The following is a 27,531-nucleotide window of genomic DNA, read 5'->3' on the forward strand; positions in this document are numbered from 1 at the left end:
TTCTTCATTATCTGAGTGACATGAGGTGTCCTGATAAGGATGACTTTGTAGTGGCAGGATTTCCCCCACACAATTGGCAAGAAATGTTGCTTTGAATTCCATATTTCACACGGGACTTGATGGACGTCCTGTCACTGTTCTGCACCTTTTTAAAATTCTCTCATCTTCAAACATCAGATGACAGTAGTTTGGTGAGTCCGGTGCCTCATTTTCAGGTACATATTTCACCGATATAGTTCTGAATATTTATAGTATACCTACTACCAGAGACATCCAGAGGGCTAAATAATAATGACAAATAATGATTTATAAAATGTTAAAGTCATTCAGAAACCAAAGCAATCATATGTCAGCCCCTTTGTTTATGCTTTAGGATGATTAATGACAATATACTGTGTGTCAATAGTCATCCATTGCAAGCAAGCAGCACAAATATGTCCAAAAGAGGATGCTCAGCGCAAAACTCAGTAATAAGCACCTCAGACATAAGTGGAGGAAGTGATATATAATTGAGACACACGGTCTAACACATCACACTGCTGGGATTGTGCAGACGTACGTTTATTCATTTGAAACTTTTACAGTGGTACTTTTAATCTGAAAAATACCAACCGGAAGTTTCCAAACATGACCGGAAGTGTTCCTACATCTCCAGCGGCGTGTTGTTATTAGCCAGCAAAATACTTCTCACTCGTTAAATTCTGCTTACTTTCGCCAAACTCGTAGTTTATTTACTGCACATTAGTACTTTTGCATCCCGACTACGTTCACGGGTTTATTCTCCCTCTCCCCGGTTTTGTTACATAACCCCACCTGTCAGAATTGAGCTAGCCAGCTAGCTTGTTGTAAGCAGTCAATGTAAAGCAGGTGGACGAGGTTATGCGACGCTTACAGTTTTAATGTTGACGGCATAACGTTAGGACCAGGAGCACTAATGGCAGCCCGGCAACCCTTCACAGACACGGACACTGCAGATGAGGCAGTGAGGGCGACCTGTGACGATGCAACCACATGCAAAAGGTAACAGCTGCAGGACATGCAGCAGTAGGGTGAATTATTTAACCATACAGTTATATGGCTTTCATTGCATCATGGTAAGGTTACGAGGAATGAATGCATATCAAAGGTCATGCTGCAAGGATCAATGAAGAATTTAAACGTCATAGATACTGTGATTTGCCGAATAACGAGCACACAGAGCAACATGGACATCCATTGATGGTCCTGAATAATGCAATTTTTCATTTGAACCCTGGTTGGCTACATGTCATCATACAGAATGGACCAAAACCAAAATGGAAACTGCACAGATGTATAGAGCTGGGTCTTGATTCATGATTGGACTGGATAATAATTCAATATGATAATTTATCGCCTTTCAAATGAATCGATATTGTGATAAAATAATAGAGATCTTGCGTTACACAGTCTGAAATGAACACAACGACAAGCACATGAACGCAAACGTAGCTGATAATTTGACCTGATCTGAGGGAACATCATGTGAAACTTGCAGCTTTTGGGTTTATAATCAAACGTCACATTACCACACTGTTCAATTCTGAATCAGCCGGATTACATAAGCCCTGATTTCACACACGTGAGCAGATATCGTGATATGATATAGGAAGATATTTATCATCAAAACTGTATGAAAAAAGTGATCCGTTGGATATTTTTCTATATTGTTTTCTGTCGTAATGTTGAAAAAACTGCGGCCGAACTGCCTTACAGCAACATTTACATCATTTGGACAATGCTTTATGTTCCGATACTTCGCTCAGTATACACAGGAGTATACAAAATAGGCTCTTCTATGTTAAAGAGACTTTTTATTTATTGATTCACCGGGAAACTCGCCATATCGTGTCATATATCGTTATCGAGATATGAAAGGGCTTCTATCAGGATTGAAGATTGTGGCTGTATTGCCCAGCCCTTTTTTAACATGGTCAAAAATTTTTGTTTCATTAGAGGATGAATTCTGTTTGTCACCTCCTCATCAAATGTATAATTCATATACTAGGTTTGCTACCAGTAAAAGCTACTGGAAGGACCCCTATATCCAGTATTTCGCAAGATCTGTAGGGGAGCGGAAGGCACCTGAAATCAATAGAGGTAAGCAATGCACTCTCTTCTTTTATACAGGTTATTAGGAACTCTTTAAGGGGAATCATGTGGTACAACTCTTCACTACAAGTCACAGAATAATAAAATAAACATAGTCTGCAGCAAGTGCTTCATATGCACGCACAATACTGTAGAGTTTAAATGATGTGTGCACTGTATAGAGTAATGATGGCTGTCTATTTGACTTTGAGCTATATCAACATCTCACTTTTCCAACATGGTTTTGTGAGGAGCTGTCTGCAGTAAGTTCTCCCGCTCACACAGTCACAACTTTTACAAAGACTTGGGTAGCCTCCATGGCCTCCGTATTTGTGATAGTTTTAAATGTGACGTTGCAAAGCCGCATTGCAAAAAACGGTCTAGGAAATGTCTTTCGCGAGTGACAAAGCCAAGGCACGTGTTTTATGATCTTATTTTACTATCCCCTTATCCCATTTGACAGGTTACTACGCCCGCGTTCAAGGAGTCAACCATCTCCTCGACGCGTTTATAAAGAAAACAGAGTGTGACTGTCAAGTAATCAACCTGGGCGCTGGGCTGGACACCACGTTTTGGAGACTCAAGGTTTGCAACATTGCAGCTCACTGCACCGCCAGGACTCTGGTCTAAATGAGACTCGCCATAGGTCTGATGTTAGTCACTTAGTTAATTAGTCAATTGGTTAGTAAGTTAGCTTATTTTTTGGTCATTTATGCACAATACAACAAATTAAGCATACATTTAGGAAAGTGGTAATAATAATTTATTATATTCAAAATAAAACAAAATATAATAACACAATATATTCTCTGGCTGAGAGAAAGGTGTAGACTGAAGCCAAAGTATATTGTTCCTACCCTTATTACTAACGTGTGTGTGTGTGTGTGTGTGTGTGTGTGTGTGTGTGTGTGTGTGTGTGTGTGTGTGTGTGTGTGTGTGTGTGTGTGTGTGTGTGTGTGTGTGTGTGTGTGTGTGTGTGTGTGTGTGTGTGTGTGTGTGTGTGTGTGTGTGTGTGTGTGTGTGTGTGTGTGTGTGTGTGTGTGTGTGTGTGTGTGTGTGTGTGTGTGTGTGTGTGTGTGTGTGTGTGTGTGTGTGTGTTCTACAGGATGAAAACCTCATGCCACGGAAGTTCTTCGAAGTGGACTTTCCAACAGTCGTAGCCAGGAAAATACACAATATAAAGTAAGACAGTGTTAATAAATACTCATAACTCTAACCCAATAGTTTATTTTTATCCCCCATACTGTGTGCCGTACATGAACCATATTGATCACAAGCCTGCCTTGGAAATTAGAAGATCAAGTAATGAAAATCTTTTTTTTTAATCTAATTTAAATTAAACTGTAGGTACTTGGTATAACTGTCATTATTTCTCTGGCTTTGGTAATGCAATGTGGTGTTGAGATCTGTAGAGGGAGACAGAGCTACACTCAGCTGCTGTACAAATATATTTCAAGGAACAGTGTGCTGTATGTTATTATTACATGTATGTAATGATATCTATAGGTAGACATCCATGGATACACATAATGATGTAATGTGCGTGTATATATAAATATATATCAACAAAAACAAATCCTTACATTTGATTTATTGCAGGATTGTTGTATTAGTTAGGCGTCCATATCTAACCCGCTGCTCGATTATGGAGTCCTTTAATGGTGTATTTTATTTTAATCTTTAAATATGATTCAACTGAAAACAAATGCAGATATAACGTAAATAAAATTAGATTAATAATTCAATTCAATTAAAAAACTATATATATATTTGAATAAATACTAGAAATAAAAGAAATGAGCACAAAATAAATAAAATCGGACCTGGTGTAGTACACTGCCTCAGGCTTATGAAAACTATATTCAACATATTCCAGTCAGTTATTCAGGGAAATGGATGAAAATGCACCACCGTAAAGGGAAGAGGAGGCGCTGGAACGAGGCAAAAAGAGATCATATATCATAATTAATCCAGTTTATCTTGTTTCCATCACTGTCAGAAGGAAAAAATCGTAGTTGAAAATAAAATTAGATCAATTGAGCAGCCCTGCCCAGACCTAATATATATGATGATACATACTAGCAACTGAGTATATGTATTCAATACACATGATCTAGATCATGGGTGTCAAAGTCAAGGCCCGGGGGCCAGATCCGGCCCACGAATGAATGATCTTAGCCCCCGGGATGATATTTGATTAGTATTAGAACCGGCCACAGCCCCCTGCTGGTGTTTTTCACGCACCAAAACTACATTACACACAATGCAACGGTCGCACGCGAACTCACTGCAGCGCCGCAAGTGGGCCGCCTCGGCTTCATTATCCATCAGCATTCAGGGCAGATGAGAACAGGGTGTTTCAAGGATTATTCATTTAATTGTTAAATAAAATACGGTACACTGTGTTAGATCTTGGTTCAACAGGTTATATGCAATAATTTAATATGTTTTAATAAACATTGAACCAGTCCGGCCCTCGGCTTGTAGCAAATTTGTTTCTTTTGGCCCTCTGATGTATTTGACTTTGACATCCCTGATCTAGATGGTACAGGATGTAAAATGCCTGATTGTAATGTAGCCACAGGTGAATTGTGACAGACGGGCTTGGTTATGAATTGCAATGGTGTTTTGATTTGTTTTTTGTTTTTTCACCAGGACCAAACCACCCCTGTCCAAACCCCTCATTGAAACCCACTCAACAGACTCCTTACTACTAGGTAAATGAGCAAACGCTCCAGACCTTCCATGACATATCTCAGTGGTCATAAAATCTTTCTGCGGTTCAGTTTAGTATCTGTTCCAACTTCCTCACAGGGAAAGTTTGTGTTTTGTTCCCTCAGATGCCCACAGCCTTGACTCCGACCGTTACTGCATCATCGGAGCAGATCTCAGAGACATTTCGAATTTGGATGAAAAACTGAAGAAGTTCCAGCTTAATCCCGAGTATGTGAAGATGTGTTTTTCTTCAGTTTCGGTTGCAGTGGACCAAGCGACATGGCTAGTCTATAGTAGTCGGGTGGCACAGACATCCTTTTTGTATGATGGGATGTTTTCTATGGCCCCAGCTCGTAACTCACACATTATTACCTTTATTTATCCAGGGAAGTTTGACTAAGAGACCGGGAAATGACCGGGTGTGAATGTGTGAAGTTTTTTTCATTAGTCTTTATTGGTTAAGAGCGAGGGGCATTTCTGTGTTCTGCCTACCTACACTAAAGGTTGGAGTGAACAACCTGCTTTGTGAATATTGAAGGCAGGTTGTTTATTGTGCTTAATTAGCAGGATACCTCTAAAATGTAAAATGTGGAAAGGGAATGGCTTTAGCGTCTCTCCTTGTTTTTGCTAGCACCTGCGACTATATTGGATAACTTAGCTTCACCCTCTCATCCAAATATGGTTACTTCTGGCTCCAAAAAAACAAAATGGTGATGTTGCCAAAACACCAAACTTGAGCCTTCAAAACGGTAGTCCACAAACCAATGGATGATGTCGTACGTCCACTTCCTACCGTGCATTCACACCAAAAGCAATGGAGGCGATTAAGTCGCCCGGAATGCGAGTGTCGTGTCGCTTGCTCACATTTGTCGCATTTTTGATCATCGCTTCATTCGCGTCTCTTACAGGTAGCAGCCAAGGCGGCTAGCCAACTGAAGCTAACCCCCGGCTCAGCCTACTCTGCTGTTGTGCTAAATGGAAGTGATGCTAATGCTAACCAGGGGTCTGAATGCTGCTAAAAATGAACAGAAATGAGGTCTCAGATGAAGTGTGTGGCTCTTTAAAGAGCTGTTGTGTTGTAGTGAGATCAGGCCATCAGTGATTTAACCTCCGTAGCTGTACAGGTGCTGCCCAGTCTCCTCCCTAGCTCCACTCTGCACTGACAGCTTTCTTCTTCTTCTGGATTTCCTGCAAAATAGATGCCTAAAGGCACGTCACTGCCATCCGCAGTTCATAGTTATAGCCATTATATTATATCTACAGGAACAGTCTGGTTTCCCCCAAGGACCGCAACAATAGTAGCATTGGTGAACCCGGTGAGCCCCTGGATGTTTCATGGAGAACTTCGATGACGCGTACCGCAATCTCAACGCTGATTGGCTGTTGTGGCACAGTTTCATGCGTTGTCGCTTGAAAAGTTCAAATTTTTCAACTTCTAGCGACACACATAGCTCTTATCGCTCAGAACGCGTCGCCCGAAGCGACATCGTGTGCACATCGCGTATCATTGTGTCATTTACATTCATTTTGAATGGCAGCTTGACGCTTTCATCGCCTCTATCGCTTTAGGTGTGTATGCACGGCTATACACGGTCTAAGATTTCGAAGTTTGTTTGTTTTTTTCAGAGTTACGACCTCTCTCTGTGATTTTCTAGTTAGGTTGTTCTGCTCAAGTGTATTTGTGCTCTCACTCCCAGATTACCTACATTGCTCCTGTCAGAGTGTGTGCTGGTCTACATGCAGCCCTCCCAGTCTTCCAATGTAGTTCACTGGGCAGCGGAGACCTTCCACACCGCCATGTTCATCAGCTACGAACAGGTAAACAAAACAGATGACTTCATAGTATACTACATGTGTATTTGAGCTCAGTTTCACTCACGCACTTTAACATGATCCGTGTCCAGGTGAACATGAGTGACCGATTTGGCCAGGTGATGATTGAGAACCTGCAGCGTCGCCAGTGCACCCTGGCAGGAGTGGAGGCCTGCCAGTCTCTGGACTCTCAGGTAACATCCAGCAGCTCAAAGTCGATATTTCACAACCAAGACAACAGATAAGTCTCACAAACTTAGTTTTTCAAAGTGGCTCTGTGAGGCCAGTAATCCGTAAAGTCCAAAATGTAAGAAGGATTTAGGGGTCTGATGATCGTGAGGTCTGTGAAATATTTGAATGTGTGTTGTTTGCAGAAGGAGCGCTTTCTCAAGACGGGCTGGGAGCATGCCGATGCTCTGGACATGATGACGGTCTACAGTTTGCTGCCCCAGGATGATGTGGCAAGGTAATACAGGCTCCCGAGCTTGGACAGTAGAAAAGGAGGACAAGCTTGTGCAATTATGGCAACAGTAGGAGCGCTTGTTTAACGTCTGGTTCGGGACGTTTTACAACGGAGGTGACAAGGAATAGAGTCGGACAGAAGGCCGATTGATCACAACACGTTCACGGAATCGCCACTCTGACAAGGTTTAGGAGAAGGCCCAGTGTATGGTCCTGCCTCTTGACTGAATTATCTGCTGTCTTACGAGTAAAATATAAAAAAATAGTTAAATCTGAATATAAAATAAATATAAAAAATCTGTTAAATCTGTCGTTATGTCTGTGGTCACCCATGTTTTTAAAATCAGTCAAGATTTGCAAATCCTCTAGTATCGTATGCATTGTGACTTGTCCTTCTCACCACAGCTGTCAGATCCTCTCCTTGTGCTCTTCTGTCGTATGTGATTTAAAAGAGTCGTCTGGTGTTTTCTCAGCTTTGGCCTTGAGACCTCCACGGGAACTCCAGGCGCACAGTAGCAAATTTACATTTGCTGTGTGTGAACAGGGTTCCTCCGCAGTACGGAAATGTATGGAATTTAATTTGAGTATTTTCCAGTTGTGGATAAGTATGGAAAAAGGGAAAAGAGTTTGAAAAATGTTTGTATTGTTTCCAGATTATTATCTCACTTTCTAAAGTTAAATATATTGATATATACAAATCGAAACAAGTTTACTAACGCAACATAGTTGTAGATGATATGAAACTAATCAAGCTGGCTGTAGAATGGTGTCAGGTTACCATGGTTACTGTTCCCCGTATGCCTGCAATTCTGATTTATTGAATGTTTTCCATATGTGTCGTCTACATTTATTATTTATTTACAGTTATGTTTACTCTATCTAAAGCCAGTGAAGCACAGACTTATGTTTTCTTTTGTCGTTCCTGGTTAATTGAACATCCCTATGTTACTGTCTGTAGTGTTACAGGTACACAGTTATTACAGTAATTTCACTCTTTTAGCATTTAGCTTGAATAAAGTGCTGTGCATTGAACATGACTCTGTTTGGAGAACATTCACTAATATGAGCTACAATACGTAGGTAAAAATGTCTTGTAATGACTTGGCAACATAATGGCATACATATTCAGAATTTAACATACGTGTTAAAAGATGGATTGTAAAACCATATATATATAAATAATAAGCATCTAACAGAAGGTATTCAGATGTTTAATATTGACTGAAAGTCTGTAAGTTTGAGTCTGAAAAAAATGGAATTATGAAATGGAAAATGTGTAGGAGCCCTGTGTGAAGTATCCGCGTTTTGCAAAAAAATACACTTAATACCTTTCATTAAATTCCTTCAAAGCCTTCACTCCATACATTATGTGAGTCAGGACAGCTTGGACGTAAAATGCAACTTGACTGGTTGGCGGAGGCATACAACCACAAGGCGGTAATTATAGTTGGCGCTTGAACCATAGGAACTAAAAGTCAGAATATCTCAGACTCTGCTGCGTCACTTTTTTCTTTTTTTCTCAAATGCGTCTCTCGTTAGTTCCCCAAAGTTGTGGGTGTCCTTTGCTAAAATGTATATTGCTAGAATCCTCTGATTTAGGAGTGTTTTAATAATGGAGGTGTATGCTATATCTCAGCTCCCTCTGAGAGCGCAGACCCATGCTGTTTCTTGTATTCCTCGCAGAATTGAGCGTCTGGAGTTCCTGGATGAGAGGGAGCTGTTGCAACAACTGCTTCAACACTATAGCATCTGCTGGGCCACCAAGGACAAACTCAACCTGGGTAATGCACACCTATATCCCTGTTCCATTTAAACGAATGGGTATGTTACAGTAGCTTTAGTAAGAAATATGAAATACTGAGTCCAGGGTCAACTGCGACCACTGTGGCGCCACGCTGTCCGTTAGTTTATTTACTTTGTGACACTTCTATGCGTAAAATGTGTCATATTTCCACCCATCCTCCCAGTTTGAAATGTTTGGTGTGGCCATTTACAAGAACAGGTCACGTTGTGTTTCCTCAGGTCTGTCGCAGCTGGCATTTTGAGTGTGAAAGTGCTCCACTGTCGGACATGATTTACACGGGCGTACGCCAAAATCAACAACAGGAGAAAGAAGTGCAAAAGGAGACGTTGGGAAAGAGGAAGCCCACATTCTCTATCACTCCCTCGTCTGGGAGCTGTTCCGGTGTGAAAACTCGCGGCATCAGCAGAATGCTGTGGGACGAGCGTCCTTTGTAACCCTGTAAGTCTCAAAGATAATGGGATGATTAGATTGAGAACTGTGAGGAGGTTTGTCTCTACACTGGCACTGGAGTTACCAACTGTTCAATGGATCAAGTTTGTTTTATGTGTTTGCTAACAGACATATTTCTGTGTTGCATATTAATGAATGAAGTTTTCAGATGTCATATGTTTGTCTGGTTTTTAACTTATCGATCAGTTGTACTTCCAGATTAAACGCGCATACACGCACGCGATTGTCAAACTGCTGGTTTCAAACAGCAAAGAGGACACGACAGACTAGTTTGTGATTATATTTGGTGACAGCTGTTCAAGAGCGGTCCAATAAAGTGTCTTTTTGTGTAAGATCGTGTTGGTCTGTTGATTTATGTACCTTGTTATGGACTTCATATCTAATTATCAGCTGTGTTATCTGCAATGGGAGGGACAAGCCGATGGCACTGTAACAGTAATAATCAGGCTTTGTACGGCTGCTTGAATTTTAGTGTTGTGTTTTCAAGGTTTTAAAAGTGCTTGAATTTTGGATAAAGTACTTGAAAATGCTTGAAGTTGCATCCGCATTTCTTTCACAACAAATGGCTCTATAATATATATTTAAATATTTTAAATTTCTTATAAGTCTGGTATTACGAAACAAAACTTTAGTTGGTTGTAGAATAATAATTTAATGTGATTAGAAAAAAGTGAAATAATCATTTTCAATGAGTGTATTTGTAGAAATATGGAATTTACCGCAACTCTAAGGTGCTGTAAAAAAATTGACTTTAAGTGTTTGAAAAGTGCTTGAATTTGACCTGGGAAAAGGTGCTCAAACCCTGAATAATGTACGTGTGTTCTCTTATGCTGATTGCACAAAGGCCCTTCATTCATAGAGCAATCTGTTTAAATTCCGCTAGTCTCAGACTTTCATGCAGTGGATCACACGACTGCTTGTATGTGAAAGGGTTCCCTAAATGAATGATAAGAAGAGAATAAGAATTACTTTATTTTTATCCCACACGGGGAAATTCAATTTTCACTGTTATTATCATACATGTTACACACACACAGGCCCGAAATACACACATGCACAACCAGGAACTATACATGCAATTGAGGAGAGATGTTAGAGTGAGGGGGCTGCCAGTGACCAGCGCCCTGAGCAGTTGGGGGTTCGGTGCCTTGCTCAACAGCACCTTGACAGTGCCCAGGCGATGAACTGGCACCTCTCCAGCCACCAGTCCACACTCCATATATGGTCCACACAGGGACTTGAACCAGCGACCCTACGGTTCCCAGCCAAGTCAACTATGGACTGAGCTACTGCCACCCCTTAATGAAATGAGACCAAAGTGAATTGTTTTATCTCACAGCAGTCTTCCTCAGTTCTGCAGAGCTCTGAAGCGTACAGATGTGACTCCCAGCTCCCAACTTCATTTAAAATGGTCTCATCTTCAACGTATTTGATGTATGCATGCTATGAATAGTACATTACAAAGTACTATAGTTAAAGGGGACATAGACCAATTTTTAGGTTCATGCTTTTAATTAGTGGTTTTATACTAGCACATGTTTTCATGCTTTAATGTTTAAAAACACATTATTTTTCTCACACTGAATATACCTGTATTCACCTTCTGTCTGAAACGCTCCGTTTTAGCACCTGTCTCTTTAAGAGCCCCGTCTGAAAAAGCCAAGTCTGCTCTGATTGGTCAGTGTTTCTGGGTCTCCCACATCTGCACTTACTTCACCATCATTGCAGCTGGGGACTGTAACAGCACTTTCTACCTATATGTGGTATAGTTGTGACATCACAGCCGTAGTTAAAGTCCCACAGCTCGTTTAAAGACAGACTTTCTGAATGTGGCTGTGTGCATTTCTCTGTGGATTGAGCGTTTTACGCTTTACATTATTTAATAGTCCTTCGACTTGCTTTATAATTTTTTAAAACTGGGACCTCTAAGTATGAGGTTCTTTCCTTGAGTATTTTTCCTTTTCTGCTACTTTATACCTCAATGGCGGAAGTAGCTCAGTCCATAGGTGACTTGGCTGGGAACCGTAGGGTCGCTGGTTCAAGTCCCTGTGTGGACCATGTATGGAGTGTGGACTGGTGGCTGGAGAGGTGCCAGTTTATCTCCTGGGCACTTCCGAGGTGCTGTTGAGCAAGGCACCGAACCCCCAACTGCTCGGGGCGCTGGTCACTGGCAGCCCCCTCGCTCTAACATCTCTCCTTAATTGCATGTATAGGTCCTGTTTGTGCATCTGTGTATTTCGGGTCTGTGTGTGTAACACGTATAATAATAAGAGTGAAAAAATCCAATTTCAATGGCTCCAATTAATAAAGTAATTCTTCTTCTTCTAATTATTCTTCTTCTAATGCTACAATATAGTACTGGTACTTGTCACCACTGCATTTATTTGGTCATTTTTAATACAAAATGTAAATCATTAAGTATATATATAACAGTATATTAACAAATAAAAAGTAGTCCCAACTTTACCAGCCACAGCATTAAAGTAATACTGCATATAATGCATCACGTATTATAATACAGTAATATATATGATTGTCAATGGTACATTCTGCATATTGGGTAATAACTTTTGTTACATTAAGACTGTTTTGATGCTAATACTTTAGTCATTTACTTGAGTAAGAATTTTTTACTTTTACTTCTAACAGTACAGTACTTTTTCTAACAGTACAGTACTTTTGCTCTGTAATATTGCTTGAGTAAAAGTTCAGAATACCTATTTCACTACTGCTAACAGGTTTACCATATCAACTGAAAAAGTGGTAATATTTTAGTGTTTTGTTCATAGTTATTGCATGTTTAACAAGAGAAATCAGCACAGTTCAGATCATTTCACTGATAGAAAAAAAAGATATGGTAACAAAGGTGTTGCTGTTTTGCTGACGACCCTCATCCTTATCTCTTAATAACACAGTAGTAATAATTTTTATGAGCTTCTCCTGATTGGGAGTCTTGGGAGTAAAAACAATTGCAGGAAGGTGGAGCATCAGAGATCGAGGATGTGCGTATGTCCTTTATGGATCACCCTAATGGTTCATATACATAAGTGTGCGTTCATCAGACCACCCAGGTCCACCAGAGGAACAAGTGGCACGCGGTTGAAAGACTTTTCAAAGTCATTATGTCGGAGACAGAAACCAAGTCAGAGGTCTTCACAATAAATGAGGCTGCAGAGCCGGTGGCCGAGCAAGGCAGCACGAACAAGAAGACATGCGCCTTTGAGCAGTGTGTGCAGCCCTGCCTGGCTGAGCTGTTTGGGACAAGCCTGTTTGTGTTTGTGGGGTGTGCGTCTGTTATTGGGAATGTGGGAGGTAGTCTCAACCAACCTGCTGTGGCGCATGGACTGGCTCTGGGAGTGCTCATCATGGTGTTTGGGCAAATCAGGTAAAGACTTTTTAAATGCTTCTTATTGTCATTTTCTCGAGCTGACTGAGAATTTCTTCTGTACGTTATTAGAAATGCCTTCATTTCCTTCCAAAAGCAAATATAAATTGACTTATAAGTCTTGTTTAAAGTGAATTTGCTTTAAGGTGTGGGTTGTTATGAGTGAATATTACGTTTCAAATAATTTCTCAGGATTTCAGTCAGTCACTTTCTTGTTCTGATGCAACAACGATAGTACAGATACAAAGAATCACCTGCAGATTCTGTTTACTCCATGTCTGAAGGATAGGTGTCGTTATTATCTGTCTGAGAGTAAAGTTCATTGCGTTTATTACAGTGGGGGCCACTTTAACCCTGCGGTGTCTCTGAGTGTCTACCTGTGTGGAGGGATGGGCCTTCCCCTGCTGCTGCCTTATATCCTTGCTCAGGTGTGCGGAGGGATCATCGGTGCTGGTTTGACCAAGGTGAGGAAAAAGCTACGGAAGCCCAATCTGCCAGGAAAAGAAAAAAAAATGTGAAAAGTGAATCATAATAATATTAATAATAGATACAAAATAAAATGTTAACTTGCGTAGTCCAAAGTATGTAACTGATAAAGTAAAAACAGAAACACATAAAATATTCTGGCTTAATAGTTTGCAATGGTGAGTTATTATCTCTTTAATCTGATTTAGTTGTCGAGATTCAAGTTAAGTCTCATCAATTTTTTTTATCATCTAATATTTTAACTTATCTCGAAGTAAAAATCTAATATTTTTTGACTTAAAATCACATAATTCTGACTTAGAAAGTCAAATATTTGACTCAACATCTCATCATTTTAACTTTGTGGCCTAGAGTAAAGGTTTTCACTTATCCCATTGTGACATTTTTGTTGAAATTGTGACTCAACAATACACACAACAACTGGTATCTTTAGTATCATTTAATTCCAGAGGCCTGTTTGTCTAAAATTAGACCTAGTCCTAGCCTTAAATATAAGTAGTGTAGCAGTCTACCAGCAGCGGGGAGTGAGATGGAGGGACAACTTAGTATTTCCTCCACACACTCTTTTCACAGCGTAGGTCATAGCACATTGATGATGGGAACAAAGTCAGTCTTAATATATAACATATATGCAACAGAGTCTAACCTCACTATCTAAGATTGGTCTAAGTCCAAGACCAGCCTCAAACTAAGTTTATGCAACTGGCCCCGGGTTTTGATTTCCTGGCGTGCAACAGAAAAAATAAAACGTGAAAATAAATGAAAATGATTGATTCCAGTCAAATTGATCATACACTGTACGATATATATTAAATTTGTTCTACTTTCAGGCAATCTACCCCTCTTTCATTTACGACGCTGCCCTTGGAGGAGCCTTTGACATATTCACCAATGATCCAGGTAAAACCACTCTGGCAGAGGTGATGATGACCCTGTTCCTTACCACTGTGGTGTGCATGGGCGCCGTCAACGGCCAAACCCGCTCACCGTGGGCTCCTTTCGGCATCGGCCTTACTGTGACCGCCAACATATTTGCTGGGTAAGAGATTCAGAAAAAAACCAGGCGGCGTAGGTAGGAATTATAGGTCCTTATGTCCAGAGAGGTGTCACCAACATCAGCTGTTATTCCATTTACCAGTCATTCAGGTCACAACCAGGGAAGTAGTCAGGATTTGAACGGCTGAGGTCATGACAGTGGAAAGAAAGTTAGCTAGTTAGCTGTTCAATTAGAATTTCTGCAAGTTTTATTTAAATGAAGCAGTTCAATCAATAATTTCCCATAATTTCAACTTGCCAAACTAAAACAAGTGTTTGTAGAGCGTTGTATTCCATAATTCCCTCCAGGAAATTGTAAGAAAATACGGACCCATAAAAAAACAGTGTCAATGTTGTATTTCCCTACATGAAGGCCTAAATGCTCCAAACCGTAGGAAGCCAATTTAGATATTCTAAGCCTAAGTTTACATACCCTACATATCATTTTTTAATGAACATTTTCATTGGCAAATAAACAAATCGAGCGTTTGACATTTTATAGTGCATTAAAACAACAAATCACTATTGATTTACTTCCACTTTCGTACTCCATACTTCTATTTATCCTGATCATGGTTACGTTACATTAAAGCGATCACCTGCACATATGCACATTTGATTTAATATTTAATATTCTATATTTATAACTTTGAAATGATTTGTCTATATAGTTGTAATCCCTAAATTCGGTGTGTAAATCTTTAAATTGATTGTATTCTTTCTGGGATTTCTATGTGTATATATTTTCTGCACGTGCTGAGCACAAAATCACCAGGTCAACTTCCTGCTATGTAATCTGATGACATACTTGGCAGTACAGTCGATTCTGGTTCTGATTCTGATTTTGGGTGTCTGTGGCTGAAAAAGTAACTGCTGTTTCCAAACTGTTGGGCTGCATCGCTCTGGTCACCAGCTCTGTTATAGTGTTGGTCTGTTCTGACTGTCGTTTCAGAGGGCGGGTGTCTGGAGCCTGTATGAACCCTGCCCGAGCCTTCGGTCCTGCAGTGATCGCCAACCACTGGAACTATCACTGGATCTACTGGGTCGGACCCATTTGTGGTGCGCTGCTTACTGTCAGTTTCATCAGGTATGAATAATTGAGAACACAGTGGTGTTTTTTCACTGTTTCACTGTTTTCTAGATGGTTTTGAATGTAATAAAACCTTAAGTTGGTTGAGTTGGATATGCACGGGGAACAATTGTGAACTTAAAGGTATGCTTTTGAGTCTTTGTCCAACAGGGTTACTACTGAGCAATGTCTTTACATGTCAGTTGACGTAATGCTGGTGGCTTTGTTCACATCTTGCCAATGGTTTTATGTTATTCCACTGATCGACATTTTGCAGCGGTAATTACAACCAAATGCCATACAAAAGCAGTGAAGAAGACTGCTAACAAACAAACGTGGATGTAAACGATGCAGCCATTGAAATATTTAAAGAGGCCCTATTATGCTGGTTTTCAGGGACATATTTGAATTTTTCAGGTCAGATACAATGGGTTTAAATGCTTTGATCTTTAAAAAAAACAACACATTATGCTGTGTCCCAAATCGGGCACTTGCACCCTCAAACTGGCTTTTTTTGAGGGTGGAAGTTCGTTCACGCTGGAAGTCGTAAAATGCGATGTACTGCATTTATCCAGTTGCGCACTCAAAAACAGCCAAACCATTGAGTGTGGATCGATGAACACTGAACGCCCTCAATCGCCGTCATGTAGGCGGGACTTAATTCGAACTGAAAAATGGTGGAACAACAGCGCAATGTAGGTGCAACAACTAGATTCACTTTATAAATGTGACAAATAGGATCACAATGATTTTTGGCGCTGTGATGAGTCAAAACAGTTAATAAAAAGAAGAAGAAAGGCAATTATAATTTCCGGTAAGTGCTCCGCTGTAGTGTGTGATTTGAGACAGCACCAAGTCCACACCACAGTGACTTCCTGGTTGATCCAATAAGGAAGTGCCAAAAACTGCAGTTCTACGAGTGTCCAGTAGGAGCAGTTTGCACAATAGAGAAATTTCTCATTGACCCCCATGTTAAACTGGCTGTTTTCACAGCATAATTAAACATGTTTAAGGCCTGGATAAAAAAAAAACATTCTCGTCTGTATGTTTAGGTCATATCTCAATGACAACACTTAGGAGGGTGAATATTTTTGTAACAGTTTTTATTTTATTGGAGGTTAAAGTTTATGAATAATTAGGGGAACGGCCTCTTGAGTGACAGTTAGCCACTGGCCCTCACTTCACCTCAGAGGCTAGTTTTCAGGATTAGCTGCTAATTCTGTCATCTCGAACTCGACTGTGGTCATTCGTGTGGTGGTGTTTCTATAAGTGACAAGAGGGTTTGCTCTTAGATCAACAGTACAAACACATGGTTTAGGAACACATCCTGTTAACGTTAGCTCTGTTATGCTAATTAAATAGCCGCACTTGCGCCATGACTTGCAATACAGCCTGATTGGTTGGCTGGTCCGCTCTGCTGTGATTGGTCAACCGTTTAGGATGAGTGTTGGAAATGTTACGCCCATTACCATATACGGCATCACTTACTTCTAAAAACAATGTCTTTATGGAAGCTAGCCACGATAGCCGTGCAACATGCGTAAGGTTAGCTTTAACAGGTTAACCTCCATAATAAACACCAAAACAGCATAAAAGTGTCCGAATTTACGGCTTCCAAGTTTGAAGTTTGGTCTCAGAGAGCCGGTAACAGTTACAGATCCATCCTGAGCTTCGAGTTTAAAGTGACTACTGCTGCGTAACATAAAGTTACTGAACCCTTGTTGGGAAGTTTACAATCATTGTGAGGACATTTCAGGCAAAAACGTAAATAAGAAAACCCTTACAGGTCTCGGTGGCTAACCGCTAGTCTCTGTCAGGTCTGCACCGGTCTGTTTGAGGGCATGCCTAACTAGCAGGCGTGCGCAGCCAGGCATTCTGGGGCACGGAAAGACGTACAAGTGTAACTGAAGTAAACATTATAATGCTATCTAAGCGTTTCAGGCAGGTAAAGAGAAGTGCCGTCTGCATGAGAGAAACCCGTGGAGAAAACGACATTTGGCGTGGAATATCATTTTCTTTTACTTAGAACACATTTTACATGCACAAACCAACTATACAACATACTAAAACAAAAGCACAATAGGGCCTCTTTAAAATGACCTAGCTGTGTAAATTGTGTTTATGAGGAAGGAAATGCACTCAGTGTGTTTGTTTAACGACATAGCGTTTGTGTGTTGACAGCATGGAAGGTGAAGCCAATGCATAAGTGCCTTAAAGCTGCATACTTTCTAATTTCCAGCAGGGGGCAACAACGGTTTCAAAAAGAAGTCTGATTGCATAGAAGTCTTTGAGAAAATGACCCTACTCCTCATTAGATTTATTACTTCAGTAACCGTTCTCCCAATGAGTTCACGGCCTCAATCGTTAGTTTCTTCAATTCAGCACGTTGTTCATTCAGGGAATTATGGTCACATTTAAAATCAAATAGACGACACCAGGAGATGCTTAGGGCGTGGCTATAGGCTATAAGGTCCAGGCATCAAATGGTAAAACCAAAGGGTGACTTCAAGGTCAGTTTTTTTTTTTTGTAGTTTGAGGTTAGTTTCCCCCCTGGTGGCATCAGATTGCAGCTGAGGATGATTAAAAACATGAAGGAATGCTGTGGATGTACGGGATAGTCTGATTGGTTGAGTTAAATATAAATGGGTAGAGTCACAGAAACATATAAATGAAGAATATAGAGAGACAGGAATGATTGTTTCTTATCAGTTTATATGGCACACGTGGAGCTGGAAAGTCAGCAGTGTAGGTGACTATCTTGTGTAGATAGACAGCTTGGTAGATGAGGGAATAACCCTGAAAGTTCCAACGCTAAATAGATTTTTCTTGGTATGCAATTTATAACAGTGGCAAGTTCCTTCTCACTTTCCACTGGACTTCAGTCTAACCTTAAACCGAGCCAACTCTGCTCCTGTAGCTCCACCCAATGAGCTTTAGCTCTATTACAGTCTGTCCTCCTACACAAGCACCTGTTTCACTTCAGTCAAGCTAATACTAACTATTGAACACGCTTCTTAAACATGGACGCATTTGGAGACAATGGCCCCCTGGACACAGACATATAAAAGACCCCCAGACTTAAATAACACAAAACCATCACAGTCATTTTGTGTCTCTTTGTAGTCATTTCATATATGTATCTGGTTGTTTAGTGTCTCTTTGTGTCTTTTTGTTGTTATTTTGTGTCTCTTTGTAGTCATTTCATATATTTATCTGGTTGTTTTGTATCTCTGTGTCTTTTTGTGGTTATTTTGTGTCTCTTTGTAGTCATTTCATATATTTTTGTGGTTGTTTAGTGTCTCTTTGTGTCTTTTTGTTGTTATTTTGTGTCTCTTTGTAGTTGTTTTATAACTGTGTGTTTGCTTTGAACCATTTTGTGTTTGTTTGTGGTTGTTTTGCATCTCTTTGAAGTCATTTTGGATCTTTTTACAGCCATTTTTTTTCTTTGTTTTTTTGTGTGGTTGTTTTGTGTCTTTCCATGGCCATTTTGAATCTTGTAGTTGTTTTGTGTCACTTTTAGTGACATTTTTGCAGTGCTGTTGTATATGACCAATAATGACCAGTTCACCAATTGCCATATCACTTTTTTGCAGGTTGTTGTTTGGTGACCAGAAGACCCGAATTATGCTGAAGTGAACGTGTAGTTTATTAATGAAGAAGAGAGAAGACATCCCGACTGACTTGATGACAGTGTTTCTATTTGGGTCTTACTCAACAATTAGACTGTAATATTCAAATTTGATAACAAAATGTGTGAAAATATATTTGTCCTTGACGCAGCTATAGTTTCCGGCTCCTGCTCAATGACATGTTTGTATTTCAAGATTCAATAAAGTTTTGTGATGAAAGGAATATGATAGCTACTCCTAACTTGGACTTTACATGCTCGGTGACTGCTGCCAAATATCCCGAGACATTTGATAATACATAAAATACAATTTCATAGCAATAATCGCATTTGCTGTTATCTATTTACAGTCATTTTGTACTCATTGTTTGGGTCAAAGTCCTGAATGGAAAACCGTGCTTTGATACCTTTATTACTTAAACGAAGGTGCAAGGACAGGGCACTGCCCTACACAACAAGAATACGCTCTACTCACACTACAATAAAGCTAGATTAGAATCATAAAGCGGTGCCCTTAAGTCACCTGAAAGAAAGCAGTAGGTTTGAATGAGAAGCTTTCTAAAAACTGATGACTTTTTCAAATGAAATTGAATTATATACATCTTAAAAAATGGATGATGATGGTTGTAATGATGATAAAGATGGATCATCGGCACTGTACTTAATGTGCAGGTAAAGAACTGTGGCGAGCACCTGTAGAAACTGTATTATCAAATGCATCCCTTGATGAATAATATACCTGCAAACTCAACTTATGGAGGTTCTGCAGCACATGTATATAGATGCATATGAATATGAATAAAAGGGCACGCAGATAAGATAGGTGACACATTAAAGGACAAACCAACGTAACATTTTATGAAAGACTTATTTCAATAAAACAAATGAATGTGTACTTACATCTCACCTCATGGTTGATTGCTCGTATTGGAAGTTGCTTTTAATAAAAAACGTCAGCTCAATGAAATGTAATTTAATGTAATGTCATAAAAAAATGTGCTAGGCCACTATAAGCCTCTAGGGGGAAAAAGTCTTACAAAAAATATTTCTCTGTCTAGTGTCACGTGTGGAAGAAGAATTCAGATACTACGATTAAAAAAGACTGGTGTTGTGTGATCCATATAATATTAAAGGAATGTTATTATTATTGAGTTATTCATGTAGGCTGTCTTCATTTACCGTTCCTACATATACACGGCTAGTAATGCACTATAGTTATTATGTAATCCAGATATTTATTACTGCAGAAATGATGTCTGGAGCGCAGGAGGAAATCAGGGTGCTAAAATCTGTGTAGGGAGGAGGATCGAGTGTTGGATGGCTCCCAAAACTCAGGACTTTCACCCGGCGGACGGATGTTTGTGCCCTGGAAAAATGAAGCCAAACCACAACCTTCTTTCAAATCATAACCGTCACCTTTTGTTGCCTAAACTTAACCGCCAAGGTTACGTACCGATCCCTGTTTCACAGTGTTAAATAGAACGTCATAGTTGGTAAGATGTCATACCATTTGTTGTGCATACATTTTCGTAAGATACCATACGAAGCAATCGGCCGAAAGCTTTTTCTGGAGGGTTAGGGTTCAAACTGGTGCATTCAGACAGACAGTATGAGACAAATAATGTTTTATGAACATTAAAGTATAATAACATGTTCTAGTAGAAACACAAAACACAAGTGTGAACCTGAAAATGAGCATATGTCCCCTTTAAAATGTACTTAAAGTGTATGTGACATATATGACATGTTAAAAGTCTTAAAGGGGTACTTAACCACAAGATGAATCTGTGTGGTTGTGAGATGATTTATTGTGTATGGGAGAGTAAAGAATAAAAAATGTTGTCCTTACACAAGTGTGTATTCATGTTTGGACTTTTTTTGTAAAATATTGTTTCATTCAACACGTCTCTTTATGGAAACAACTCAACTAGACACTGCCGTAAGAGAGCTACAGGGCAAAAAAGGCTGGGATCACTGGTTTGAATCTTGGACTATCTACAGTATTGCATTTATACTTTTATCTTCAATATGACTTAGAACTATAGCTGTTCAATAAATGCAGTGGAGTGAAAAATGCATTCTCCCCTGAATGCAGTAGAAGTATAAAGCTGCATAAAATGGAGACATGCAAGTACCTCAGATTGGTTCTTAACCACAGTACTGTACAGTGCATGTGGTAAATGCACTTAGTTACTTAATATCAAATGTAAACGTACTAATTCTGATATAATCCAATGTTCATTTACGTTTGTTGGATGCACAAAAGCACTCACCCATATGGAGTAGTGTAAAGTCTATGATCCAGCTCTGTCTTATCTATAAGGGCCAATGTTACTCTATGAATGCCTGCATCACAGTAAATGACGATATATGACCCGGTTAACTGAGGTCGACGTCGAACAAGTGTCTTGTTTTGAACCATATCACCTCATTTAGCAAAAGTCACCCAGGGCTCCTTCTAGGATTCTGTCACCTCGCATGACCCTACCTGCAGACCTGAGCAGGTATCGGAGGAGTTGTTTCGGGCGGGAGACTGTATGGATCCTTCAACTTTGATGTTTTATGACCCTGTGATGCAACTCCAGTTCAGTGTGCCAGCTGCTGGAGATGAATATAAATAACCAAAGTGCCCTTGACTTAGTCTGCAGTCTGGGTCAGGTAGGTGCTGGAGGTGCAGAGTCTATCGCAAGGCAGAAATCAAACAAAAGCAGCGATGGGAGTTGAGAAAATGGAAATGGAAGACACAGACTCTACTCTGATGGAGAAGGGAAAGAAGCCGCCTGTGTCCAAACCTCCCAACAGATACGAGACTCTGTTCCAGCCCTGCCTGGCTGAGATAGTGGGGACCATGTTCTTTGTTTTCGTCGGCTGCGTGTCCGTCATCGAGAACGTGCCCGCGGCTGGACGGCTGCAGCCAGCCCTGGTGCACGGACTGGCTGTGGCGGTGTTGGTGGCAGTCATGGATAACATCAGGTAAAGGAGTCAAGAGTAGAATGAAATCAGAGTCAGGTGCACGCGTACGGAAGAATCATACATATTCTCTGCTGCTTCTCTCTCTGTAGTGGCTCCCATTTCAACCCTCCCTTCACTATTGCCATCTACCTGTGTGGAGGCATGAAGCTGATGATGGTGGGACCCTACCTGGTCAGCCAGCTGATTGGAGGAGTGCTGGGAGCTGGAATGGCCAAGGTCAATTGCAAGCGATTAATCAAATTGCACAGTGTTCTGAAAGGATGCATGTTTGGGCTCTTATTGCACACACGTAAACATGTAAAATCCAATTAATAAACGAATAAAATCCTGCATTTCATAGATAATGACGCCTGCAGACCGCTACTTCAACGCCACAGGGGCAGCTTTTGATATTCTCAAGTCAGAGAGTCAGCTGACCGGAGCAGTCTTCGGGGAGGTGGCCATGACCTGCTTGATCACCATGGTGGTGCTGCTGGTGGCGGTCAACAGCAAGACCAAAACCCCGCTGGCTCCCTTCCTGGTGGGCTGTACCGTCATCATCAACGTCCTGGCAGGGTGAGATAAAAGGGCGATGACCCTGAAAGTTTATTGTATCTGCACCTGCGTTAACCATTTACACCAGGATTGGATTTCACTTGGAGTCACTTGCTACTTTGGCTGACATGGTCCAGCTTTACAGTGTGCTGGGTAGCTGATAATAACGGATGTTTCATTTCAAAAAAATAAAATTTCAAAATAAACTTTCACAATATGAAATAGTGACAAAAATCAGAAACGTTGATATTTATGATTTGTCAAGACAAACATTTAAAGTTGCTCTTTGTATCTTTTTGTGAAAAAACGAAAAAAAAAGCACATTAAAGTGTCCGTAAACAATTACATTTCATAACTTTAATTATTTTATTTGAGGGCAGTAATTACCTTTATTCATCCGATTGATTTTAATTTGACACAAATCCATATTATTTTTGCAAATTTCCTGTCACAACTACAACGATTTCAAAATAAAATTATTTTCAAAATATAAGGATTTCAAAATCATTATTTAAATAATGATTGCGAGGTTAACTAACCAATACTTTGAGATACACTTACATACAACGGAAAATAGATTAATATTTATATATTTACCTTATTTTTTCAATAAAATTTCCAACCTCTGGAAATTTGAAATGGTTTAACCATGACATTCCGACTTCGGCTGTAAAAAAAATAGTCAAATGATGATAAAATACTCGACACTCATTTAACTTCGTGACTTTAAGATGATGGATTATTACATTTGAACCAAATAAAAATGAATTCATAATTTTCCTTTCTCTAACGGATGCAGGGGGGACGTGTCAGGAACGTGCCTGAACCCTGCCAGAGCTTTCGGCCCCGCTGTGATGACCAACTACTGGGTTTACCACTGGGTTTACTGGGTGGGACCCATCGGGGGAGGTCTGGCAGCCGCTGCTCTGCTCAGGTGAGTGAAGCCAGATATGATTATGAAAAGATCATAAATAAGGCCATGTGGGATCAAACTCGCAATGTCTCTCTTCTCTTTCAGGCTCGTTCTGGGTGATGATAAGTTACGAGTCGTCATGAAATCATAACAGCCCGTATTGCGTGTTTATTGCCATGATAATAAAACTGTAAACACTGTCTATCTCATTTACACGTTTGATGCATGCTGTACTTTTCTTTTTCCTTTCTTTTTTTCAATTCAAACTTTGTTATCACCGTGGATTTTTTTCAGTATGAAATAAAGAATGAAACATTTCAAAGATCATGTCTTCATGTGTCCCCCTTCCCATAAAAACAACAACAGCCTGCAGCCATTTCACTGTGACTTGTGCATGTATGAAGTGAAAACACATTTCAGGAGACATTAAAACACACACAGCAGCATCAGTTTTTTAGGCGGTATGCAGTTTTATTCCAGAATATTTCATGACTATGAGTTACATGATCGCCTGCGGCAGACCGCGTTCCGCACTGCGAGCAGGTTAGCGGTATCTCTCAGAGAGAGCCAGGGCCAGGGCAGCGAGGAACTTATCCACGGAGACGTGGACCTCAGGGGTGAAGTCCTTCGGGAACATGCCGGAGATCACCACCAGAATGCAGTGGGACAGGAGCTGCGGATGGCAAAGCAAATGTATGTTTAACACTGGTCGGTTATGTTCGCTCTCCTCCCATGTAGCGTAAAGTCTGAAGTGCCAGTGAAGTGCAAAACCTATCCCATGCACAATTTCAAAACTGGTGAATCAATTTTCAACAAGGATGTTTTCTTTCATTTACCAGATTAAACAGAAATTCCGATTTTTAAACAGCATTATTATTATTTTTGCACGGCACAAATGCGTAGTTCATGCGTAAAGCTGTACCCGTGCGTAAAAGCAGACACAAGTCATTCTAATCCTGGTATAAATGTGAAAAGAACTGTAAGAACGTCTTCTCAGCACATAACTTCTATCGTGTTTCTCATGTCTCGGTGCTACTGAACCCTGTCTCACCTTGAAGTTAGCCGGGTCCACTCTCAGGGTGAAGGCGTGTTGCTCGCTCAGCTCCAGCAGGCCCTTGGTCAGGTCGTCAATCTTGGAAACAGCCAGAGCGATTCCACCCATCACCTTCTTTCCGTGGGCGGCCACGGGGCCGGATCCAGGAGTCACGTCTGTCCAGTGGGAGAAGTAGGTCTTGGTCTGAGGATAGACGACGATCATCCTGTGGAGGTGGAGAGGGCGTTAAGAGATGGGTAAAGTCTGAGGAGGCGCTCAAGAGGCTCCAGTGGCGCAATCGGTCAGCGCGCGGTACTTATAAGACAGTATGCAGCGAAGTAATGCCGAGGTTGTGAGTTCGAGCCTCACCTGGAGCATCTCTTTAAAAGGGGGATGTTGTGTACCAGTCTAAAAATTAGTTTCAGTGATAAAATAATAAATTAACTATGTTAAGAGGGAATTCAATTTGCCAAATGTCTGGCAGGATGATGTGTACCTGTCCCAGGCCACATTAACCAGCTCTAACTGATGCTTTAAATTCAATTTAAAATAATAAATTAACTATATTAAGAGCCAATTAAATTTGCCAAGTGTCTGGCAACTGTCTCAAACTGTTCAAGATGTTAGTTACGTTAATTCATAAATGAAGTTACTGAAATTAAATCACTTTTAAAGCCCATATTGTATCAAACACATCGCTGATTGGCTGCATAAATAAAGTCCAAACACCTTCTTACCGGACCTTGAAACATGGGTAAACGTGACACTCACCTGCCCAGAGCGTCAGCCCCAATAGCATCTGCTGACTTGGAGATTTTGCCCCACAGAGCCTTGACGGCAGCCTTGTCTTTGTCGCTCAAACTCATGGTTGTCTCTTTCTCTTCCCGAGTCGGATGGATGATCTTTGGTTCGGTCGCACTTCTACTTAAATTCAGTTGGCCGGACAGTCACACCCAACGGGAATGACGCCAAGCCGCATCCTCCCCCCGAAGCCTATCGGACCCTTCCTCCCCCGCCTGGCAGATAGAAACTTCGGTGGCCGGTTGCCAGCCCGAGGGGGCGTCAGTTGGCAAAAACACATATCGTAGGCTGGTCTTGTGGTTTGTTAGCGCATGAAGGATGGAGCGGAGGAGGTGAAGGAGGGCATCTCAGGTCACAGGAGTCAGGAGCAGCGACGCGAAGCTTATACCAATAAACCTGCTCTTATTTGTCGGTCTATGACTTGTTTTTCGTTAAATCCAGTTATTATTTGATACGATATTATTGCTGCGGTCCGAAGCAATTTAAGATGAAACGAAAATGCAAAAAAAAAGAAGGAAATTACTGTTTGGATTCAGAACACCTTCTTAAATGAACATGTATTCATTTATACGGCCTTTAGACACCTATCGAAGCAATGAAGAAAAGTTTAATATCTGTGCGCAGTGTGAGGGTTTATTTTGTTGACACACTTATTTTTGAAATGTAGTTATTCAAACCTGTAGGCAAATAAGGACGTTTTGATCCAGTGGGTTTAGACTAATTGTGTTAAGCCAAAATGTATTTCTTCTTTTTTTCTTACACTCTGGAAGGTTTATTTGCCAGTGTGCAGAAGATTGCTGGATCATTATAAATGTTGCAACTCGTCGCTGCTCACGGGGGAATTGTTTGTTAAGACCTACCACATATGTGAAGTGTCTGCATGATGACTTTTGTTATGATTTGGCATTATATATAACATTGAATTGTTTTTATCAGGTGTGATAAAACAATTCAATGGTTGTATTGATGTTTGTGTTGGTTTTATCTCCACTGTGCCTTTTATCTCGTACTGTAAAGCATTCAACTGTGGTTTTAGAAGTGCTCTACAAATAAAACATTGATTAATATCACCATTATTATTATTATTACTATTATTATTGTTATTATTATTATTATTATTATTATTATTATTATCATTATGGGCATTTGTATTTACGTAAGATCATCTATTAAAAATTATTTCACGTACAAATAAAGTGAAAATATATGAATAAATCACATGAACGTGCGCCCATTATATATTTTGATCAAAAGACTATAAAATGATGAACAAAAGGTCATTTTTCGACTTCTGTACCGTGTGCCAGGTGGGCTTCATCCATGCACTTTGTATCGAGTGGCTGAAATGTGTCTCATAACGACCATCACCGGCCTCACCTACTGCATTTTCTTAATCTAAACACTTTTTTTGCCAAGGGTGGAGGGGGCGCTGCCGGAGATAACACACCCGTGTGGTTCTCGAGATAACAGTCACTCTGGCATCACACCTTCTCCGATTGCTTTGGAAATTAAATGACATTAAAAAAATCAAGTCTAATAAGCAGAAATAAAGTTAGGAACGATCTGAAATGACACGTGTTTTTATGCCTGTTTGTATTCCTATAGTATATTACTGAGAAACGACGCAATACAGTTGGGATGTGTGTGTGTGTGTATTACATAAGATTAAAACAATTATAATAGGCCTGATAATTAATAGATGTACATAGATCATGGCATGATATCATACACCCCTTCACATACAGTTTTTGTATTGTTTTTATTGAACTATGAACTCTATGAACTATAACACCAAGATATACAATACAATGAATACATAAAAGCCAATAGAAAAAATAAACACAAGGGTTAAATATATACAGTATATATATGAACAGCATTTTTTTCATAATCAATTGTCAACTGTATGAATAAACAAAGGGACTATTAAGTAAGAGTTCAAAATGTTTAGCATCCATTTAAACAGTAAATTTGAGGTTATTAAAAATGAAATTTTCCACGTGTTTTCAACATGCATTTGGTATTTTGTTTGAATAATGACTGCTAATGACTAAATGAAGCCTGGCTTTAAATCTACTGCTTTAATCTCAATAAATGGTGCATTCTGTTATATGTCTTTAAAGTCAAAAGAGCTCAGTTAATCAGGATGCAGTGAATGTCCGGAGGGCTGCCATTCCCCATTCATCCTGCAGGTTCAACTTTGGAGCAGAAACCAACAGTGGAAGGAATGTCACAACAATTAAAATATACTTTAATGTGCAGTATGTCCTGATTTGACACTGTGTGTGGGAGAGGATTCATTTCAACCAGGGATGAAATATT

The 27,531-nt window shown here is 40.1% G+C and overlaps 4 protein-coding genes across 4 annotated transcripts; 3 read left to right on the top strand and 1 right to left on the bottom strand.

The window, feature by feature from the left end:
- Positions 1 to 663: 663 nt before the first annotated feature.
- lcmt1 (leucine carboxyl methyltransferase 1) lies at positions 664 to 9,718 on the top strand. Its single transcript, XM_083933298.1, has 11 exons — positions 664 to 1,020; positions 2,027 to 2,118; positions 2,573 to 2,694; positions 3,215 to 3,291; positions 4,765 to 4,826; positions 4,950 to 5,052; positions 6,522 to 6,642; positions 6,729 to 6,830; positions 7,011 to 7,102; positions 8,782 to 8,879; positions 9,121 to 9,718. Exons 1-11 carry the CDS (start codon positions 935 to 937, stop codon positions 9,141 to 9,143), a joined length of 978 nt encoding a protein of 325 aa, XP_083789424.1. The 5' UTR covers positions 664 to 934; the 3' UTR covers positions 9,144 to 9,718.
- Positions 9,719 to 12,436: 2,718 nt separating this feature from the next.
- Positions 12,437 to 19,179, top strand: LOC310961222 (aquaporin-8-like). The gene is made up of 5 exons (XM_083933222.1): positions 12,437 to 12,737; positions 13,075 to 13,201; positions 14,054 to 14,262; positions 15,211 to 15,345; positions 18,921 to 19,179. Exons 1-5 carry the CDS (start codon positions 12,475 to 12,477, stop codon positions 18,961 to 18,963), a joined length of 777 nt encoding a protein of 258 aa, XP_083789348.1. The 5' UTR covers positions 12,437 to 12,474; the 3' UTR covers positions 18,964 to 19,179.
- Positions 19,180 to 21,668: 2,489 nt separating this feature from the next.
- LOC310961039 (aquaporin-8-like) lies at positions 21,669 to 23,526 on the top strand (the record flags this gene model as incomplete). Its single annotated transcript, XM_083932962.1, has 5 exons — positions 21,669 to 21,928; positions 22,018 to 22,144; positions 22,269 to 22,483; positions 23,262 to 23,396; positions 23,481 to 23,526. 5 exons carry the CDS (start codon positions 21,669 to 21,671, stop codon positions 23,524 to 23,526), a joined length of 783 nt encoding a protein of 260 aa, XP_083789088.1.
- A 297-nt stretch (positions 23,527 to 23,823) lies between these two features.
- hbae5 (hemoglobin, alpha embryonic 5) lies at positions 23,824 to 25,334 on the bottom strand. The gene is made up of 3 exons (XM_083932235.1): positions 25,180 to 25,334; positions 24,427 to 24,634; positions 23,824 to 24,048 (listed from the first exon to the last, which is right to left on the bottom strand). Exons 1-3 carry the CDS (start codon positions 25,272 to 25,274, stop codon positions 23,920 to 23,922), a joined length of 432 nt encoding a protein of 143 aa, XP_083788361.1. The 5' UTR covers positions 25,275 to 25,334; the 3' UTR covers positions 23,824 to 23,919.
- Positions 25,335 to 27,531: the final 2,197 nt, after the last annotated feature.

Source organism: Echiichthys vipera (assembly GCF_963691815.1).
Source record: "Echiichthys vipera genome assembly, chromosome: 18".
Taxonomy (NCBI): Eukaryota; Metazoa; Chordata; class Actinopteri; order Perciformes; family Trachinidae; genus Echiichthys; species Echiichthys vipera.

Coding starts and splice junctions, on each gene's coding strand:
- lcmt1 (XM_083933298.1), top strand. CDS start 935: ATGGCAGCCCGGCAACCCTTCACAGACACGGACACTGCAGATGAGGCA. Junction 5,053..6,521: donor AAGTTCCAGCTTAATCCCGA/GTATGTGAAGAT, acceptor TCTCACTCCCAG/ATTACCTACATTGCTCCTGT. Junction 6,643..6,728: donor TGTTCATCAGCTACGAACAG/GTAAACAAAACA, acceptor ATCCGTGTCCAG/GTGAACATGAGTGACCGATT.
- LOC310961222 (XM_083933222.1), top strand. CDS start 12,475: ATGTCGGAGACAGAAACCAAGTCAGAGGTCTTCACAATAAATGAGGCT. Junction 12,738..13,074: donor ATGGTGTTTGGGCAAATCAG/GTAAAGACTTTT, acceptor CGTTTATTACAG/TGGGGGCCACTTTAACCCTG. Junction 14,263..15,210: donor ACCGCCAACATATTTGCTGG/GTAAGAGATTCA, acceptor CTGTCGTTTCAG/AGGGCGGGTGTCTGGAGCCT.
- hbae5 (XM_083932235.1), bottom strand. CDS start 25,274: ATGAGTTTGAGCGACAAAGACAAGGCTGCCGTCAAGGCTCTGTGGGGC. Junction 24,635..25,179: donor GGGGCTGACGCTCTGGGCAG/GTGAGTGTCACG, acceptor CCACCTCCACAG/GATGATCGTCGTCTATCCTC. Junction 24,049..24,426: donor TGGACCCGGCTAACTTCAAG/GTGAGACAGGGT, acceptor TGCCATCCGCAG/CTCCTGTCCCACTGCATTCT.